At 41.6% G+C, this 22,236-nt stretch overlaps 1 protein-coding gene across 7 annotated transcripts in view; it reads right to left on the bottom strand.

Annotated features, from left to right (window-relative positions):
• The window catches only part of OSBPL3 (oxysterol binding protein like 3), a 199,281-nt gene that overhangs the window by 21,839 nt on the left and 155,206 nt on the right, over positions 1-22,236 (bottom strand). For 6 of the 7 annotated variants that reach the window (XM_070787926.1, XM_070787927.1, XM_070787920.1 and 3 more), the window contains 3 exons: positions 18,050-18,300; positions 13,436-13,573; positions 3,395-3,458 (listed from right to left, as the gene is read on the bottom strand). In XM_070787926.1, coding sequence (XP_070644027.1) covers positions 3,395-3,458; positions 13,436-13,573; positions 18,050-18,300 — 453 coding nt within the window. The remainder of the gene's footprint in view (positions 1-3,394; positions 3,459-13,435; positions 13,574-18,049; positions 18,301-22,236) is intronic. The other variant, XM_070787925.1, reaches the window with a different exon arrangement.

Raw genomic sequence — 22,236 nt, 5'->3', positions numbered from 1 at the left:
TTCAATATAAATAGCAAATGAGTACTTGGAACAGAATTAGAGAAACTAAAACTACAAAGTATCAGTGCCCCCACCCCCTGGAAGAACTCCCAGGATGAAAGGCATATAGAAGTGAAAAGAAGTGAGGCCCCCATGAGAGGCTATTATTGAGTATGTTGAAATAAGGTGAAATGGAACCAGAGAAGAAGGAATGACCACCATGCTTGGGGAAGGCATCAGAAGAGGCTTGTCTGAAAGGGCCACTTAAACTGGGCTTGGAAGAATAAGTAGGAGTTCACCTGGCAGAGAAAAGGCAGTTTAAGGCAGAAGACATGAGAGATGTGAGAGAACAGGATGTGGCTCTGTTCTGTGGGTCTCAGGTTGTTTAGAGAGAACAGTGAAATACAGCTTGAGTACAAAAAACAGCAGGCTTGATAATTGGCTAAGAAGCTGATTTGGGTGCACTGGGGGAAACAAGGTGTTTGTTTAGACAGAGAATTGATGTGATTAGATACAGACTTTGCCAGGATAATTGGCAGCAATGTGGAAAATGGAACAAAAGCAGGTGAGATGAGAAGCAGGTGATCTGTATTTGCTCAAAGCATCAATGAGGATGAAGTGAACCAGGACAGTGGTGGTGGATGCAGGGGAAGGGAGTGGTCCCAGAACCATCAAGGAAACAAGAATAGAACTTGGTGACATTATCAGACGCAGGCTGTGACAGACAGGGAGAATTTGTGGATGATTTCAGATTTCTACAGCATGCACGAGCGGCGGTGCCATCAGGGAAACAAGGAATAGAAAAAGAACAGCAGAGACAGAGGATCCCTCTGGGGCCAGGTGACAATACACAGACCACGGGGGAGCAAAGGTGAATGCGTGGAGGCCAGCAGCGGGGCAAGGCCTGGTCTAGGAGAGAGACGGGCTGGGGCCAGGAAGGCCCTGAGCACATCCTGCAGGATTCAGCTTATATGACATGTCCAGAACAGGCATACCTATAGGGACAGAAAGAAGATCAGTGGTTGCATAAGGATGCAAGAGGCTGACAGAAATTGGAAGGCAGGGGGACGCGGGCAGGAGGGTGGTGGTGGGGAGCCATTAAAAGGTGGGTACTGGCTGAAGAAGTTGCTTTTTGGAGTGCTGAAAATGTTCTAAAGTTACTGTAGTGATGACTGTACAACTATGTGAACATATTAAAAACCACTGACTTGTACCTTTAATTTGGTGAGTTGTACAGTATTTATCTCAGCACGTTGTTATCCCCCAAAAGATAATTGGTTGTTTAAAGCAAAGTAGTAATAATGTATGACAGGGTTTATAACATATATATGTAAAATGTCTGTCCACAATAGGAAAGGTTCAGGAAGGGAGAAGTACACTTTTTAAAGTTTCTTTTGCTATAGGTTAAGTAGCAAAATATCACTTGAAAAGAGACTGTGATATGTTAAAGATATATGAATCCTAAAGCAACAACTAAATAATGGAACAAAGACATATAGCTAATAAAGCAACAACAAAAAAAAATACAATGGAATCATATATAACAACACAAAAGAAAGTTAAAAAAGAGAGAGAGAGAGAAAGGGAACAAAAAACTGATGCGACAGGCAGAAAACAAACAAGAGACCAGATCTAAACCCAACTATGTCGATAATCACAAGATCCCCTGGAGGAGGGCATGGCAAACCACTCCAGTACTCTTGCCTGGAGAAGCCCATGGACAGAAGAGCCTAGCGGGTTACAGTCCATGGGGTCACAAAGAGTTGGACACGACTGAAGTGACCTAGCATGCACGCACACACATGTCAATAATCATAATAAATGTAAATGATCTAAACAATCTAATTAAGAGGTAGAAAAATGTCAAAATGGATTTTTTTAAAAAAAGCAAGATTTGTCAGTCATGGACTTATGGAGAGGTGGAATTGCCCAGGAAAAAGCTGATGAGGAAGAAGCGAACAGAGCTAAAGAGAAAACTGTGATTGATATAAGGAGCACACAGAAAGTACCTGAAGAAGACCCCTCCCGTTAAATAACATATAACTAAAGTAATAATGTGCGAGTTGGACTATAAAGAAAGTTGAGCGCCGAAGAATTGATGCTTTTGAACTGTGGTGTTGGAGAAGACTCTTGAGAGTCCCTTGGACAGCAAGATGATCCAACCAGTCCATCCTAAAGGAGATCAGTCCTGGGTGTTCTTTGGTAGGACTGATGTTGAAGCTGAAACTCCAATATTTTGGCCACCTGATGCAAAGAGCTGACTCATTTGAAAAGACCCTGATGCTGGGAAAGATTGAGGGCAGGAGGGGAAGGGGAACGACAGAGGATGAAATGGTTGGAAGGCATCACCGACTCAATGGACATGGGTTTGGGTGGACTCTGGGAGTTGGTGATGGACAAGGAGGCCTGGCGTGCTGTGGCTCTTGGGGCCGCAAAGAGTCGGATACAACTGAGTGACTGAACTGAACTGAAAGTAATAATAACAATACAGTCCTTACCAGGTCAATGACACTGCAACTAGGAGGTTAGAGACATTATGGGAAATTTTTCCAAAGTATTTTAATGAAAAAGAAGTCTCCAGACAAGCTTCAATTCTAAATTTTAGTAGCAAAGATTCATAAAGAAACCATAGTACTTGTAATCTAAACTAGCAATACTGCCTCCAGAGAGATAAATTGGATGATTGGGAACTGGGATGGGGGAAGGAAATTTTTCATAAAATACTCTTATCTTTTAAATTTTATAGATACATTAAAAAAAAAAAGGCCATGTGGCAAATCAGGTGTTAACCAGTTAGAATAATCTTTTAAAAAACTGACAGGTGCTCATGGTTCAAAACACTGGGATGCTCAAATTTTCTTTTTATTGCATGCTCTGACTATGGAATAAATAAGTTAACAAAATTAATTAATCCATTTAGGAAATATTAGCAGCAATATTTTGTCTTCAGAGCAACCATCCCTCCCCAAATTAAAAACATAAAAAACTGAACATAGGAATAACCACCCCAAACTGAAAAACAAATTGGCAGTGTAAAATTTCAGAAATAAAATTTAAAGTTTTCAAAAGCAAAAGAACACTCTGCAGTCTAGAGTCTAATAACTGTAAATATTTAATGTCTCTTGAAATACACGAGGCATTTCAAATGGATGCAGAATAAGATACAGGGAAAAGTTACAGGAATAAACAATGGTGATGGGCCAGACAAAGACTGAGAATTTTTAAAGAAGGAGACAATCAAATTATCCTCCAGAAACTTTAATTATGAAGTCAACAAATGGCAGTTATTGTTCAATGATGAGACGCAAGAACATCAAATGGTACAGATTGTTCCAGTGAGATCCAAGTCCAGGGCCCACTTAACGAGCATTTACAGTAAATGATAATGTTACACAAAATGATAGAGGCACATTACCTTGCCAGAAAACAAAATTTGCAGACTCAGCGTGACATGCAGAGATAGGTGGATGGTGGCTGACCTGATGGAAACAAAGGCAAAAAAAAACACAAAAAATTAACTTTTGTGTCTCACAAAATCCTTTCTTTCTCCCTTGCACTGAGATGTAACACAACCGCAGTGTCTAACAGAATGGAAACTTGTTAAGTTTCCCTTCAACAAGTCTGTCCTCAAGAGGGAGCTCCTGACACAGTCAGCTCTGTCTTGTCAGGAAAAAGCCTGTGAATGGAAGCCTCTGGAAGCCTGGGGAAAAAGCAGCCAAGTGGTGAGTGATGAGAGTGGAGATGTTTTGAAAGATGTGAAAATAAAAGCAGAGACACAGGGCTGCCCACTTAAAAATCAGCTAACCTGACGTTAGCTTCCAAGGTCAAAATCAATGCAATTCTGAAAGTACCTGCAAGTGTTTTAATTAAGATGTCAAATAGTACATATTTTAAATGTTAAGTATTTCTAAGCAACACAAAAAAACTCTTTGGTTCAGCAGATTTTAATCTGCTGAGCCCACTCAGTGGGTCAACAATGCAAGGCATCTTTTTGAAAACTCTGCATCACAAATGTCCAGCTACTTTTTAGATCACTGACAAGACGACCAATCAATTGCTGAGAAAAAGTTTTTGTTCAATTTTTGTTCATAAAAATATCTTGAGTAAATATGCAATTACATTACAGAAAAGAGAGTCCTCTGTAACAGGGACTGTAGATCATTTCCCTGCCTTTTGTCACTGGGGTCATTAACTTCTGTTTTGCTCACTAATGAAGAAGCTAAAGAGAAAATGGCTCCTCAGATTTCTTCATTATCTCAGTAACACTCAAGGCACAGGAGCAGTATGTGCGCTGTTATCATGACAGTACTATCAGGCAGTACTAGTAAATGAGTTACAAGCCTGGCATGCTTGCTTGGGATTGCAGAGTCGGACACAATTTAGCAACTAAATAGCTACAATGAAAGAGTAATGCTGCTAGTGATGTTTCCAGAAATTTCTATGACATAGCTGGTTCTGAGCAAACATTATCTTACATTTAGGACATTTACAGATGAGAAAACTGAAACCAGAAAGATTATCTAACAATAACATTTCCCAAACACACCGAGAGGAGTGGAAGTAAAACCCAGCATTTTTGGTTTACAGGTGGCTTTCAAAGTTTCCAAAAAAAAGTCCTTTAAATAGACACACCCTGTTTTCAAACGTATCAAGAACTCAGAATACTCAGAGGCCTGCTTGAGGTGAACAGGTGTGGCAGGAAGTTGGGGTGACCAATCCATAACCACTGGCCTTGCTCTGAACCCTGGACTGCAGAGGAACATGTTTGAGAACCTCTTCTGTGGCCCTCTTCCAGGTGGAGAACAGCCGGGACAGGAGGGGAGTGCAATGGTATCCACTTGGCTTGAAGAAAAGTAGGGACAAAGATGTCAACAGCGCAGCTATCTTTCAAGTCTCAAAGAACATATGAATCCCAGATCCACTATGAGGTGGGAAGTGCATATTTGCTGTCCCTTGGAGGGTTTTAATTCTTACTGTGGCCTCTTGAGAATGTGAGCTCCTCTCCATGCTTATGTGCATTTCATCTCAAACACTAAGAAACCTAACTCCTAAAATGCTTTGCTTCACTGTCTTTTCTTTCAATCCAACCCCCTGAAGATACATTATATCACACAAACTGCTAAATTCTTGTCTCCCCTTCTTTCCCCATTAGGAGAACAGTGGAGTTACTTTTTAAACCTTGGGATCATACAGAAGAGGGCTTCTCTGGTGGCTCAGTGGTAAAGAATTTGCTCGCCAATGCAGGAGATGCAGGTTCTGTCCCTGGACTGGGAAGATTCCCCTGGAAGAGGGCATGGCAACCCACTCCTGGGGATGGACAGAGAGAAGGCTGGCAGGCTACAGTCCATAGGGGTGCAGAGTCAGACATGATGTAGCAACTAAACAACAGCACCATATAAAACTAAACTAGGGCAAGACAATACTGACCCCTCACTTCTTCACTCCACTCGCCTCATCCACCCCCCAGTGGAGCAGACAGGAGCTATGGAATAGCCCCCTGCCCCATAACGTAGGCAGATTTTAAGTAGATTATTACAAAGCAGATCATAGTCATTCCCATAGAAATAATGCAGTAAAAAATGTGAAGATCACAGTCTTGGTCAAGAATTTGGCATTTTACAAGTCTGGCAAGTATAAGCATCAAAGCAAAATACAATACATAAAAACTATAAACTCTTCTGTAATAATTTAAAATCCTATGAAACAAGGATATAAATATACTGTCCATATGAATTATAAAAGCAACTCTATCATATCATAAAGTATACATATGTCCCATAAAATGCAAATTTGACCTTTTTAAAATAGTTGTGTCAGATTAATGAATCACTGCTTAGCAAAGTGCCTTTAGATGGAGTTGAAGGGCTGTTTTCTGAATGCATAAATCCCAACACTGACATATCAATGATTTGGTTTATTTCTTTCTGGCTTAAAAACACCTCCGGGAGTGATTTATTTGATGTACATGACTTTTAAGAAGTTTACAAAGCTTTCCAGGGAAACTAAATTGATGCCTTATTTTTGTTTCCTATGTTTCCTTCCCACAGGTATTTATTCATGAAACATATCTGAAGCCTCTGCCATGTGCTGCATGAGGGTCAGGGAATGAGAGATTGCTCCTGGAGTCCCCCAGATCTAGAAGCTAACTGTGCAATATCATCAATATCATCTACTGGCTGAGTGACCCTGAGGGTGTTTTTAAACCCTCTGGGCCCCCCTTACCTTATCTGTAAAACAGGACTAGTACCACTGACTCTGCAAACTAAAAAAAGATAGCCCATGGAAAGTGCCAGGATTATCTGCTAGTACAGAGTCAGCAGAGATTAAATTTTAATTTTTTGTCATGAGTGGTATTTCCACTTAGCTCTCATGGTAACCTTGTGTCTTCATTACCCTTATCTTATGAATTAGGAAACGGGTTTTTTCCCCAGTCAAGAGCCTGCCCAGTGCTACACAGTTAGTCACTGACGAGGGCAGCCGTCTAAATTCACGAGGGCAGCACTCTAAATTCAGGTCTTCTGACTTCAAATCCAACACTGTTTCCTGCGATGCCCTAGCTGCTCCTTGATGGCTGCTCTCAAAGCTGGGCCCTGGCTCCTGCCCAAAGCTTAGGCACACTGTTAAGTTCCCACCATGGATATTTAGAAAAGGAACCTTCTGAGTTTGACCTTTCCAACCCCTCTGAGTCTTGTTTACTTCTTTGAAAATGAGGTCTGAGAATTCCTCTGGCTTCAAGATACTATCGTTCTAACATCTGTTTTCTTTGAATCTCAGTATCAGAGGCAGCAGTGGATTCCAGGCAATTGGAAAAGATTCTATTAAGGCTTCGATTAATTTAAAAACCCATGGTGAGGTGAAGTCTCTCAATCGTGTCCGACTCTTTGCGACCCCGTGGACTGTAGCCTACCAGGCTCTTCCATCCATGGGATTTTCCAGGCAAGTGTACTGGAGTGGGTTGCCATTTCCTTCTCCAGAGGATCTTCCAGACCCAGGGATTGAACCCAGGTCTCCCACATTGTAGGCCGACGCTTTACCATCTGAGCCACCAGGGAAGTCTAAAACCCGTGAAAAGGGGGTAATTTCCAGTTAATCATTTAATTTTTGTTGATGGTAATCTCTCTAATATCTACTGGAGTAACGAATAATGGGCACCATCTAACCTGTCTTTGGTAGTACAGGATTTAGTTGAGTTTATCTTTTTATTACATCTTAACCCAGGCACAGAAAGGTATTAGATTTTGAGTTTGAGTCTGAACTGATTTAGACTCAAAGCAAACACTGTTAACCTGCTGGCTGAACCCACTCTGGACTGTTTTTTAGTATCTTTCTCCATCATTTTCTCTCCCCCTTGATCAAATAGGAGCGACTTTTTACTGGTAAGGACCAAACATTCAGGAAATTAGTATATATGGTTTTTTTTATTGTGCAAGTATTTATATGTATCTTTCTTTCTGCAATCTCAAAGTCAATGAGTTTCTCTGGCAGTTAAAATTTTTGTGATTTATTTGTATAGCTGAGGTCTTTCTTCACCCTGTCCTGGTGATTTTTGATTTATGCTTTCAGAATGCACTTTATATAAGAGGTGGGTGGTAAGAAGACAAGAATATGAGTGTTTCAATATTTGTGTATTATGTAGGTTTTTCTTCTTCAGATTGAGGGAAAAAAACCTTAAATTTTCAGTCCTGCAGCTGTTCAGAGCCATAAATATAGAGTCCTCCTAGTCTGGATGCGTCTCTCACCATGAAGGGATGCTTGTGGAAAAGAGAACAAGTGACCAGTCAAAAATCACCCAGGGAGGGGACCAAGGCATTCATCAAACATTTCCCGATTGTCTGTGATGTGTCAGGCACTGTCTTAGTCACTGTGGATACAAGGAGAAAAAAGAAACAAGAATCTTTACCCTCCTGGAATTTACATTTTAGTACAGAAATGCAACGGGTGGGACAGATATAAGCATATGATTTGCCAGTGGTAACATGGGAAGGAGAATAAAGCAAGAATGAAAATGGGAGATGGTGAGTGGGAATGCCATCCTGGATACGGTGGTTGGGGCAGGACTCTGTGATGGAAATCCCTGAGGCTAAGGGAAGTAAGACACCAATCACACAGATAGCCCGGGGAAGTATGTCCAGGTCAGAGGACGCAACCACTTCGCAGGGCTGACAGATGCTCAGAATGCTTTAGGAGGAGCAAAAAGGTCAGTGTGGCTGAAGCTGAATGAGTCAAAGTGGGAAGAGGCATGATATCTGGGGGTGTCATCTTAGAGGGCTCTGTGGGCCACAGCCAGAACTTGTGGTTTGATTCCAAGTGACTGCAGAAGTCGTTAGACATCACTCTGGTTGCTGAGTGCAGAATTGGCTGTGGGAACAAGGGACCAGACAATGAGTCTATTGCAACAAGTCCAGTCATTGATGCCGATGGCTTGGGCTTGGTGACCAGCACCAGTGGGGTGGCAGTGAAAATGGCTTTGGAAGGAAGACCCTGGGATTTGCTGATGAACAGGATGTGGATTATAAAAGAAAGCTACTAAGGAGGTGGCCAAGAATACTAGTCTGATTTGGGGGGCGGGGAACAGTTGCCAATTAGTTTCTCTTCTCCTGAGTTCAGAGTTAAGTACTTATTTGATAAACACACGTTTTCTTTAAAAAAAAAAAAAAAAATACAGTGAGTAATAACCTAGAAATGCAGAAGCACTGGTTTGGTCACCTTACAGTTGATTTATTGCTTGTTTTACTTGAATAGCTTTGAATTTACTCTGATAATTACTTTAAATAAGATGCCATTTTAATCAGAAATAAATAACCCTGCCTATGAGTAGATAAAAGAACCACTCAGATGGGTGATGTGAGTGTGCACAGTGGGAAGTGATAGGTATGGTATTTTTAAAGTCCAGCCAAGAATGTTTTTTTCAGAATCTGACGAGTAATAGAAAAGGAAGAAGAGCTGTGTCTGTGAAGCAAAGGAAAAAATACTCCATATGAATCTCTTACAGTTTAGTAACTTTCAATAACTCTGCTCAGCTTTTCAATCAAAAATTCAACAGTCATGGCTGGATGGGTAAATGCTGAAAATGACTTGAACAGTGATCTGACAGCTGAAGTTCCTGGTAATCAGGAAAAGCCACATTCAGACAATAGCTTAACTGCATATCCTTTATGGACACCAAACTGTTCCCAAAGGTACAGAAAAAAGAAGCAAAGTGAACTGAAATGACTTTTTTGACCAGTCTAGTCTAGTCCCTGATGAAACTCCACCCAGGCTGCCCGAGAACCAATGAGGAAGAACCTGCTGGCTGGACCCCTAGTCCCTGAGAAGGTAAAGGAAGTCCTTTCCTTCTGGATTCTCCCTTTTCTGGGCTTATTTAGAAAACCAAGGCTGAATCAGATTTCTTGGCAGAAAGGAAACCGCTCCCCTGAGAAGGTGGAACAGTCAGAGGTTAGCACATGTGACGGGAATGTTTATGACTGATTCCTGAATGTTCCTTGTTCACAAAAGCCACTGCCCAGCCCGCAATGGGAGTTGAGAACACATTCCTATGTGAGTTTGCAGGATGAAAGGTTTACTTGACAATGACAGGCAAAATCCGATAGTCTGAACAGAGTACAAAAGGCTGTTTTCACTTGGGCAGCTGATGACTCTGGCAGCTCTGAGCACAGTCACTAAACTTACACAAGACATACCAAAAAAAGGTCAGGGAGAGAAGACGCTAGAATGGAAGCAGAGGGTGCCAGCTGAGGACCACTGAAAGACACTGATGGGCTAGGCCTTGGTTTTCTCATCTGTGATTGATCCTTGCCTCACTGGCCACACAGGGTTATTGTGATGATCAAACAAGATCCTGATCAAGTTTGAAAAGCATAAAGCTCTTTGCAAGCACCATACTAGTTAATTGTTAGGAGGAAAATTTGAACAGCAAGTGCTTTCTCTCGTTTCTGACTGCATGAGTCATTTTGATACTTCATTTTGGGCCTTTTACGTGAGAGATGATATAAAGAGGGCAAGATTCCATGTAGCTGAACTCTGTGAAGTAGCACTTCAACTTCCTTAGCCACCGACAACTCCAAACATTTCCCCATCCCCACCAAAACCACAAGCAAATGAAATCCCAGGGCTTGGAGGAAATGGATAAAAATCACTTTCCTAATCACCCAACCCTGTTGTCTAGAAAACTCAGTAGAAAAGGTGATTGATCTGTTTTTTTCTAGGTCCTTTCACCTGGAGATATCTCCAACAGTGTCCTCCTTAGACTAGAGTTCCACCCCAAAATATTAATTCAGGGGTTCTGTTCAGTTTATTACACCAGTCATTCAGCACCTCTACTCACTGTAGAGAAGAACAAGAAAGCAAAGAGGCTCCCAACTCTAAAGCTGCAGTCCATCACTACACATACGGACACGGGTGGAGACATGCTGCCTCCATAACAGAACGTCTGCTGGGCTAGAAGCAGAAGGAGCCAGACTGGCAGGTACCAGCATAAAACAGAATAAATGCTCAGGCACTCTCTTTAGATGTGTTAAATTAGAAAGCCTTCGCATACAAAAGGTAGGCTGGTCAATGTAACCAACAAGGGCAAGAGAGGGAGTAAGGAGGCTGAATTGATATATTGCCTGGTGGCTGGGAAAGGAGGACCCTGGTCAAAACCCTTTCCACTCCTAGGGCAGCAGACAGCCTGGCACATTGAATTAATCAGTTACCTCTCCATCTCACTGTATACTTATGTGATGACCACAATTTTGTCTTCCTTAAGAAATGTGTCTATGGGAAAACATCCCTGGTCAGGCTGACCAAAGCCATCTGGTCCCCATGGCAAGTCTATTTTATATTCTAAAGGCATAGGGTAGTATTCTGATTTATAGATCAGTCTCTTATAAACTTAGCTAGTGTGATTCTGTCCCTGCGAGACTCATTCATACTCAGATATATTAAAAGACTCCACTACCTATGCCCTAAGGCTAAATTCCAGACAGATGAAGTGGCTCCCTCGTGATCAGGACGGTGGTATTCCCACAATGAAGCCAGCTGTGAGGACTCCTGGCAGCCTCCTGGATGGCTTTCTGTCAGAGACTCAGCAGTGACATTATGCCACTTTCGAACCATTTCAATCAGTAAAGTAGATAAAGGATATCTTACTTAACACTCTTCTAACTGTTCATAACACTGGGTAGTAAAAAGCATTTTAAAAGCTACCTTGCCTCTCAGTATAAGAGCAATAATCAAGTACTGAATGTGCTTCACATCAGTTCAGTTCAGTCGCTCAGTCGTGTCCGACTCTTCGTGACCCCATGAATTGCAGCACGCCAGGCCTCCCGGTCCATCACCAACTCCTGGAGTTCACCCAAACCCACATCCATCGAGTTGGTGATGCCATCCAACCAAATCATCCTCTGTCGTCCCCTTCTCCTCCTGCTCCCAATCTTTCCCAGCATCAGGGTCTTTTCCAATGAGTCAGCTCTTTGCATCAGGTGGCCAAAGTATTGGACTTTCAGTTTCAGTGTGTTATTTTACTTATCCTTCCTGCAGCCTATGAACTAAGCATGATCATCCCTATTTTACAGACAAATAACGAGGTTTAGAAAGTTTAAGTAGCTCATACAAGGCCACACAGTGGTGGAGTTAGAATGAAAACAGTCCATAATACACCTAGCACGCCCTATGCTACTAAACATGACCAGATCTCTTTCTTATTTATTTCCTTGGGATCCATTTCATGGAACTAAAGACTAAGTTATGCAACTCTTTCCATCTCTGTGCACACATGTCCAGGGGCTCCCTTTTCTTTCTCTCTGCCACCACAGGGGAGCCACAGATCCCAAATCAGCCCTGCCCTGTCAGGGGCTCATGGAATTGAAGCTCAGTTTTACACAAGCACATGTTACTACTCTTTTCTTCTACCTATTCATCCCGTCTTGATTGTCTGCTGTAGTCTGGAGCTATTTTTGGCCTTTGTTTTTTCACATGAGTGCATAGAATACCATGGTAACCAAATTATATTTTCATGTATTCGCATTCCATTTTAGGTTTAGTGTTTAAATAATCCAGTTGAATTTGAATCACATTATCTTACCCTTTAACTACTGATTTAAATCCCTACTCTTCAAATATCAACGTTTAATTTCTTGTTTTAACTGCTAACCAGAAAACAATTGACAACGTGCTTTGGGATTGTTGGCTAATCATTTTCATTTGAGTTTCAGAGAACGCTGCTCATAGTTCACAGTTAAGACCAGCACCATCTTCATAAGACTCTCAGTCATACCACCCTCCCCTTCTTACTCCCATAATATCAGTCCACTTATAAAGAAGCCCACTTATAAAGAAGGCACCAAGATAATAGGAGGAAAATCATGTTTCAGCAACTCATCCTTTTATCCTCAGTTTTCTAAGAATTGGGAGGGAATCAATGATGTTTCATGTTCCCAGGCTAACATTTAGGGATAGACACGTTGAGGTGCTGCCTTAACGCGATGGGAGAGAAGTGGTCTTTATTTTCAGTCAAGTTGCACTCTATTTCAGCTAAACAATTCCTTATTGACAGATATTGTGGATGTCCCCAACATTCCACTACTGCAAGTTATGCTGTCATATGTAGGTCAATAAGGATAGCAAACCCTCATGTAACACTTCCTACTTCAAGGATAAGTGCTCTAAGAGCTTTGTAGAGAATAACTCATTTGATCATTGCAAAACCATCCGAGTCTGCACCATTATCCTCATTGCCACTTTAAAGAAGAAACTGAAGTACAGAGAGGTTAAGGAACTTGCCCTGGGTTGCAAACCTAGTGAGAGAGAAAGCTGAGATTGGAATCTAGGCTGGCTGAGTCCAGAGATACAATTCTTGAATATTACTCACTGCCAACACAGGTGGGAAGGGTCTTGTGGAACCTCAGGGAACTCGGGCTGTGTGAGCATAAGCCTTGTCCATCTATTAGCTGAGGGACGGACATTCTTGTCTGCCTCTGGCCCATCACCCAATGCTAGGCATGTGGTAAAATCTCGGTTTATGGATAGAATGAATAAATATACAGAATGAATGATTTCTCTTAAATCAAAACCAAGAATAATGCATTTATTTGGTGCTCCTGCTTCTGATGGCAGTGCTCCTGTTTTAGAATGGTGATGTCAGTGAGCTAGGCTGCACACTTTAAATCTCTTAACTTGCAGTTTGGGCAAATGCTTCGTGCTTTAAAAATTCCTCTCTGCTACACATTTAAACAGAAAGAACTGTGGTGATGCACACAGCCAAGCGAGCCCCAGCCTGGCTAGCACCTTTAAGCCCATGGGTGGTGGCAAGGTTTCAGTGGAAGGAAACTGATCTCTCTCTCTGTGTGTAGAAGAACTGTAATTATCTCTGTTACTGGGAAGCCAGTGACAGGTGGGAAATAAATATTTCAAAAGCACGCTTAATGGGAGACATGTGCAACTTCTCCCAACAAACAAAAAAAGGGTGTATACCTACCTGTTCTGAAAAAAACCGGAAGCCCTTGTCCTCACGAATACATTCATATGTTTCTCCAAGGACCGGATTAAAAGGCTTACTCCCGGCACGAAAGTAGCTAGATGCATATGCAGACACCGCAAAGGCTGCCACATACACCTAGGGAAAGGGCAAGAACCTGGTTACTCCTCCATCACAAAGAAATTTATTTTCACAAAGACATGAGCAAAATATAGCTTCTCTTTCTCTCTTTCCTGTTTATTTCAAAAAAGGCAAAGATTTGTCCCTGGCTTAATGACACCCAAATGGAATTTGATTTCAAGTTGTGGGTTTAAATAGTGTTCATTTTGGCCCCAGAGACAAATGAATCAGATTGTCCATTTGGTTTGATGCCTGCAGGTGGATAAAGGCTTTCAAGATGGTGAGTCAGTCCCTCTAAATCTGCCACTATCTGACAATCCTGACTTGTGCTAAGGCTCTGGAGGAGGAGAGGGACAAAGAGCATTAAAGAAGCCAAACTTCCCTCAAGATTCAGGAGTAAGTCACAGGGAAATCTGCTCAATACTCTGTAATAACCTAAATAGGAGAAGAACTTGAAAAAGAATCAATACATATATTACATGTATAACTGAATCACTTTGGGATATACCTGAGACTAACACAGCACTGTTAATCAACTATACTGCTACTGCTACTGCTAAGTCACTTCAGTCGTGTCTAACTCTGTACGATCCCATAGACGGCAGCCCAGCAGGCTCCCCCGTCCCTGGGATTCTCCAGGCAAGAACACTGGAGTGGGTTGCCATTTCCTTCTCCAATGCAGGAAAGTGAAAAGTGAAAGTGAAGTCGCTCAGTCGTGTCCGACTCTTAGCGACCCCATGGACTGCAGCCCACCAGGCTCCTCTGTCCATGGATTTTCCAGGCAAGAGTACTGGAGTGGGGTGCCATTAATTAACTATGCTGCTGCTGCTGCTAAGTCGCTTCAGACATGTCCGACTCTGTGCGACCCCATAGATGGCAGCCTACCAGGCTCCCCCATCCCTGGGATTCTCCAGACAAGACCACTGGAGTGGGTTGCCATTTCCTTCTCCAATGCATGAAAGTGAAAGTGAAGTCACTCAGTCATGTCTGACTCTTAGCAACCCCACGGACTGCAGCCTACCAGGCTCCTCTGTCCGTGGGATTTTCCAGGCAAGAGTACTGGAGTGGGGTGCCATTGCCTTCTTCTAATCAACTATACTCCAAGATAAAAAAAAATGTTTAAGAATAAGCATCCTAAGTTTAAGCATTTGCAATTTGGTATTGTAGAAACCAAAAAAACTCATCTGACCAAAGAAAATCTGTGGGAGTCATTTCCTGAGCCTGGGTAATGAGTCATAGGACAGAACACAGTAGCTTTCAAGTAGTTTTGTTTTTCTTAGAAGAAAAATGAGAACTCAAAAAGCAAAAGAAAGGACTTCCCTGGTGGTCCACTGGATAAGACTCCATACTTCCAATGCATGGGTCATGGGTTCAATCCCTGGTTGGGGGAACTAGATCCGAAATGCCACGTGGCATGGTAAAAAAAAAAAAAAAAAAAAAAAATTTTAAAAAGGAAAATTGTAGGTGAATATGAAATGAGAAGAATCTTACTGGCCCTGGCTGTGAGGGTCTCAGCGTTTCACACAGCTCCCCTTGCAGGACACTGAAGAGCCACAGTACAGGCCCACCTCATTTTACTGTGCTTTATTGTGCTTTGCAGAAACTGCGATGCTTATAAACTGAAGGTTTATGGCAACTTTGCAGCAAGTTTTTCCAACAGCATTTGCTCACTTCATGCCTTTGGTGTCATATTTTGGCAATTCTCACGATATTTCAAATTTTTCCTTTAGCAGTGAACATTTTTAAAATTAAGGTATGTGAGTGAAAGTCGCTCAGTTGTGTCTGACTCTTTGCAACCTCATGGACTATACAGTCCATGGAATTCTCCAGGCTAGAATACTGGAGTGGGTAGCCTTTTCCTTCTCCAAGGGATCTTCCCAACCCAGGGATCGAACCAGGGTCTCCCACATTGCAGTCAGATTCTTCACCAGCTGAGCCACCAGGGAAGTCCAAGAACATTGGAATGGGTAGCCTATCCCTTCTCCAGAGGATCTTCCCGACCTAGGTATCAAACCGGGGTCTCCTGCATGGGCTAAGAATTTGCCTGCAATGCAGAAGACCGTGGTTTGATTCCTGGTTTGGAAAGATCCCCTGGAGAGGGGATAGGCTACCCACTCCAGTATTGTGGCCTGGAGAATTCCGTGGACTGTACAGTCCATAGGGTTGCAAAAAGTTGGACACGACTAAGCAACTTTGACTTCACTTGATGTTAAAAATTAAGGTATAGATATTGTTTTCTAGATACAAAGTTATTGCATACTTAACAGACTAAGTATAGTGTAAACATAAGTTTTATATGCACTGGGAAACCAAAAAACTCATGCAACTCACTTTATTGTGATACTTGCCTTATTGAAGCGGTCTGGAACCAAATACACAATATCTCTGAGGTATGTTTGTATTCTTTTGGTCTTTTGAGAGGGAGGCAGGCAAAAAAATTAAACCTAAGTAGCAATAGCAAATTTTCCTTTCTAATACTGAGTAAGAATCTCAATGTTTCCTCTTCTCTGCTTATTTCATAAAGTTTCTTATATTGGGGAAAAAAGCTGGATACCTTTCATAAATGTTCACTAGTCATATAATTTTCAATGCCTTTTACAAGCTGAACCCACCTTACCACCTCATACTAGAGTGTATAAACACTCTAGAGCAGCTGGAGAGCTTATTAAATCAACTTGTGCTCAATTCAGTCTGTTCTTGAAACTTGGGTATCTGTTCCTCTCTCTGCTTCCTCAGATGTCTGTTTTCTGATTAGCAGCAAGGTCACGTGTCTATATGGAATGTTGAGTCACCCCTGAATCACCTTCACAATTTAATAGAACACATGTTGAAAAGAACCTGGAATCATTCATGATGCAGGAGGAGAAAGAAGGGAGGGAGCAGGCAAAACAAAGCATCTTCCTTGTGGGCTGGCAACATGAGAGAGAATGTCTGCAGGGGTAGAGCTGACCCTCATACTTGGAGCAGCAAACCTATTACGTGGGCTAGGCTCCTCCCTAATGCTTTTCTGAACTTTCCTTTCTTAATGTATTGGTGCCTTTCCTCAAACTACTTCTCAAGGTCAAATGACTCCAATCAATCAGCTGACATCCTAAGGGTCTCTAAATTGCTACAAAAATGAAACACCTTTAAAAATGCTTTCATCTTCAAAGTCAATCATGCTCTTTAATGAAAAGCACTGTCCACAAATGATAACTTTTAACACTTTCCTTGGAATCTATTTACCTCCCTTTGTTCATAGAAATTCTCTGGGGGAAGAGTAACAAAGAAGACAGAAAATAAACAGCTTGTTTTTCTCTCCTACTCCTATTATCATTAGTATCAGGAAAGAAAATCTCTTTGAAGGGCGAAGTCCCTGGAGACAGTATGGGATGAGATGGGATGTCTCTTTCAACCAGAAATTAAGATTTTCCCTTAATCCTCAAATTACTGAAGAAACTGAAGTTTTAATGAGTTTAAACTGCAGAATGTGCACAATTTAGAAAACAAAGGCATCCTCCACCAGTGAGAGGGTGATGTCTGGCTGGATCCCTGGAGCTGGAGGTGAGCCCTCTGATTCAGCCAATCAGCAAATGCCCAGGACAGAGATGCTGAATGTGGGGGAGGACCCTGATGTGCCAGCATCCCACACAATGAGCTTTCTGTTGAGCAGGTAACATACCAGAAGGCAAAAAGAGGAAGAGGCACTCACTTTTGAAGAGCAAATAGCCACAGTCACAGAAAGGGTTGAGTTGGCCACAGTCTTATCACCAAGGTACCCCTGTCCTCTGTCCCCACAAGGCAGGGGAAGGATGAGAAATTCTTGGAGGCCCCTTTATTGGAAGCCCCATTACTTGATTAGAACCGATACTAAGTAGAGAACAAAAGATTAATTTTTCTAGGATGATTTTTATCCTTTAACTTATTCTATAGAAGAAGAGGTGGGGAAGGGGAATCAACTATATTCTGATAAAAACTGATTTAAAAATAAAATAAAAAAAAATAGTGGCAGGGGGAGAAGAATCTTTCTGATGTGAAAACCTCTTCTGTGACTGAATGATATTTTCTAAAAATTCAGGGCTAACAGGACAATTTCAAAAATAAACCAAAACTTTCTCATGGGAAATTTACCCTGGACAACAAAACAAAAAAGAGCTCAAAAAATTAAATTCTCCCCACTCAGGGTAGTAAAAACAAACACTCAGACAGCCCTCAAGACATGTTTTCCAGCCAGGCAATATCAGAACAATCACATGGAAGGTTCTAGAGAAAGAGGAAGCCCAAAATCACAGAGCAGAACTACCCTCAGGCAGCAGCTGTTACAGCGAAGCCGCTCTCAATGGCCATTCCTGACCAGGTGACTGAAAACAGCCAGGCAGAGCTAGGAAGCGGAGGTGGCTGGGAAATGAGCCTCTCTGATGAGTAATCCAGGTGGAAAGCAGAGGGACAGGAGCCCTGCTACGCCCGCAGCTCAGCTGCGAAGGCAGGCCAGTGAGTGGCAGGGTGCGTGCTCACCATCCTTTCCAGGGCGTTGGGCAGCTGGGCGGCCTTGTCCAGGAGTTCGCTGTACTCCAGCTCCTCGCAGAGCCTCTGCAGCGTGTTGAGGGGCTCATTGAGCTCCACCGGCATGGCCACCTTAGACAGGTCCTTCCCGATGTTGTTTCTCAGGATGTTCCACAAGCTGATGTTACTGGACTTTGGGCACGGCGCGGGCAAACACGTCCTTCTTTTGGACCTGGCTTCCCCCCCACTGTCGATCACTGGCCCTGAAAGGGAAATCAGCCTGGTTGCCTTATAAAGATTTTCATTTTATTTTACTACTGAAAGGAAAAAGGAATCCTCCTTACTGAGCAAGTACACAACGATACTGTTAATCTCAATTATCCAGAGTATAACTTAAAGTCAGACAATAAAAAGAATCTTAAGCAGCTAAAATGGAGCATCTGAAATTATAAACACTAAAACTCATGGACTTTCTTCGCAGGGAACTCTTCATGCTACTGCTCAAAAGCTAGTTCTTCAGAGTTTATATGCACTGAGGGTAATATTGGAAACTGGACTGCTATGCCCAGAGTAGGTTACTTCTGATCTCCTTAACTCTGTTTAAAAGCACTTCAAGTTTTGATGAAAATTTTAAAAAATATTTTAAAAGATCATTTCAAATTCTGATAAAACAATTGTGCATATTACAGGAAAATTATAAAGGAAATAAAAGTCATCTATTATCCCACCACCTGGAAATAGTAGCCATTTATATTGGAGTATTTTCATTTATTATTTTCTCCATACAGTTCACAATGTTTGTAGAGTTTAATGCTTTGCTTAATCAGTTAAAATAAATATTTTTCTATGCTACCCAGAATTCTTCTAAAACAGTTTTAATGAATGTAAAACAATTTCATGCTACGAATAAGTCCTAATTTTTTTAATCATTCATCTATTGTTGGACTTCTAGATTTGTTTCAGTGTCTTGTTATGATGAAAAAAAGTAGTTAATGTACATATTCTTATATATTTGATTGCATCTGATTATTTTCTGAGGACATATAGACGTGGGATTATTATGTCTAAGAACTCAAACATTTTCAGACATTTGATTCATGTGAGCACGTGTGTGTGTGCTTAGTCGCTCAGTCGTGTCCCACTCTTGCGACTCATAGCCTGCCAGGCTCCACTGTCCATGAGGGTCTCCAGGCAAGAATACTGGAGTGGGTTGCCATTTCCTTCTCCAGGGGATCTTCTCGACCCAGGAATCAAACCCAGGTCTCCTGCATTGCGGTCAGACTCTTTACAAACTGAGCTACGAGGGAAGCCCTCATATGAGCATACTGCTCTTCAAAATTTCCCATTTATCAGCAAGCGTACCAGTGTCCATGTTCTGAGGTCATTCTAGGCTTGTCAGCATTCATTTTGAATTCTTAGCAAATCATTAGGTGAACAGTGCTATCTCCTTGTTTTAACTTACATTTAAAAAATTCCTATTGTGACTTGGAATGTTTTCATGAATATTCTTTTCTGAATCATCTGCTTTCCTATTCATATATTAAGACATAATCTTTTGTTTCTATATTTGCTTTACAATTTAATTGCCACTTGACATTTATCTTTAACATTTGGCCTACACAGCTTTTTAAATGAGTGAAACATTTACGTCTTAGATATTTATACCCATCAATTTTTTTCATTTGTGACAACTTCCATTACTTTATGCTCTGAAATTCTTTTTCCACCCCAACACAACCTATTTTCAAAAGAAACCTTTTGCATTATACCAGCATATGAGAAAATGGTATTTTATTTTAAAGTCAATCACTTTGAATAATGAGGCTGCTTTGATGAACAGGAGAATATGAAAGTGAGGTCATACTTTGAAGTCTCATGTTAATCTAAACATGCAATTAAATTCTGAATTTGTTTCAGTTGCTCAACATGGGCAAAAATCAACTAAACCGCTGCAAATGATAAGAGTCTTTAAAAACTGTGCTCCCTGTAATCTCAAAATACTTTGTTGTAAAGAAATATTACACTACTACTGGAGAAGACTCTTTGAGAGTCCCTTGGACAGCAAGATCAAACCATCAATCCTAAAGAAAATCAACCCCAAATAGTCATTGGAAGGACTGATGCTGAAGCTCCAATAGTTTGACCACCTGATGCAAAGCACCTACTTACTGGAGAAGATCCTGAGGCTGGGAAAGATTAAGAGCAGGAGGAGAAGGGGGTGACAAGAGGACAAGATGGTTAGATGGCATCACAATCAACAAATATGAGTTTGAGAAAACCCTGGGAGATAGTGAAGAAAAGAGAAGCCTGGCATGCTGCAGTCCAGGGATTGCAAAGAGTCAAACACGACTTAGCAACTGAACAACAATACTACTACTACTAATAAAGGCTAATACATGCCTAGCTTTTTACTCTGTGACAGTCTTTCAAGCACTTTACATATATTGTTTCACTTATCCTTTGCAACAACCTCTTGAGATAAACAGTATTATTGGCCCCATTTTACAGATGAAGAAAACTGAGGCACAGAGAACTTGAGAAACTTGCCCTAGAACATATAACCAGTGAGTGGAAGAGCTGGGATTAACTGAGGAAATCCAGTTCCTAAATCTATATTCCTAACCATTGAACCCCCACATAGCACCCAATGCAGTGACAGAATTGAATATGTGCATACTGATCTGGGCAGGTCGGTGAGGGGTATAAATTAATAGGAAACATTCTAAATACCTAGCTTTTACTAAGGATTCAAAGAAATTCTAGTGTGGTAATTTTTCAAGACCTGGACCCAATCCTATTTCCTTCTGTAGGAAATACTGTGTCCTAAGATGCAAAGGTTATTTCTACATATAATCTTTTCAGTAGAGTACTGATATGTAGAGATCTAATCTTCCAATTATTGCCAAAGAAGAAAGCTGGGTTTGGCCCAGTGTTTGTTCAAGCTAAGAAAACATTGGTCAGTACTCTAGCAACATGGCTGTGGAAAAGAAAGAGAACTGGTCTTCACCTCTTAGACATGCTTTTCCTGCTGCTAAGTCGCTTCAGTCGTGTCCGAATCTGTGCGACCCCATAGATGCAGCCCACCAGGCTCCCCCGTCCCTGGGATTCTCCAGGCAAGAACACTGGAGTGGGTTGCCATTTCTTTCCAATGCATGAAAATGAAAAAATAAAGTGAAGTCGCTCAGTCGTGGTGTCAACTCAGCACAGCTGTGGTCTTAGGTCCTTGGGCAAGTCCTCTGTTCCTAACTTTGACCTTTGAACCCTCTAATCCCTTGGTTCCCCTTGAGATCCTTCCTAAGGCCTCAAATAGAAGGAGACTTTGGTGTTTGTCTGTCTTCTTCATCCACAACAAGGGTTCCCATTTAGTGTGGGTATTGTTTGCTAAGGAAATAACTGATGCTTTCTCATTTCTCTTTCAGTTCACCTTTTTGGTTTTTTTTCTCTTTTTTTACAAAAAACAGCATATGAACTTGCTCCTATATGACTGGTCTTTACCTTTGAATCACTGGTTCTCAGACTTTTCCACCAAAGGGTTAATCTCTCCAGAAACAATTCAGGAATGACACAGAGCATAATGAGCTTCTGACTTCTAGCAGGTATGATGCTGGAAGGATGTTCTTCCAGAAGACAGTAAAATTACCTGTCTTTTTTGTAATCCTTCAAAGAGCAGGCTCTTTGGCATTCAGGTAACAACTCATCATCATCGTATTTAACATGTACATACTGAGCTGGGAAACACTGAAACATCAAAAAGGACCTGACATGGTCCTTGTCCTCCGTGTAGATATGAAAAGAGGTGGTGTTCTGGCATAGATGAGCCTACAGACCCCATGCACACTGACTACCAAAACTGGGAGTATTTGATGCTACAGGACTCGTATAAAAACCTGTTCAGTGGGCAGATTCTTCTTAAGGTAGGTCAGCTTCCTAAACAAGCTTTAGTCTGCTTACTCCTAAATCAGAGCTGTTTGGAGACAGCAGACACTCCAGGTACCCCATGGTTCCATCTCACACTTTTTGGGCATCATTTTCACTCTTAAGATTAACCAGAAATAAAAGGACATCTTAGGGTACCTGAAGCTCTACCCCTAAGGGCATAGCAGTTTGTTACTCTCAAATGAGTTATCTTGAAGAATCTGAAACTAAATTAGCACTCAGACCAGACCTTTTACAATACAAGTCCGACAGCATGCCTAGAC

Source organism: Bos indicus, chromosome 4, assembly GCF_029378745.1.
Source record: "Bos indicus isolate NIAB-ARS_2022 breed Sahiwal x Tharparkar chromosome 4, NIAB-ARS_B.indTharparkar_mat_pri_1.0, whole genome shotgun sequence".
Taxonomy (NCBI): Eukaryota; Metazoa; Chordata; class Mammalia; order Artiodactyla; family Bovidae; genus Bos; species Bos indicus.
Note: the sequence above shows the minus strand (reverse complement) of the source record. Positions and strands in the feature narration are given on the sequence as shown.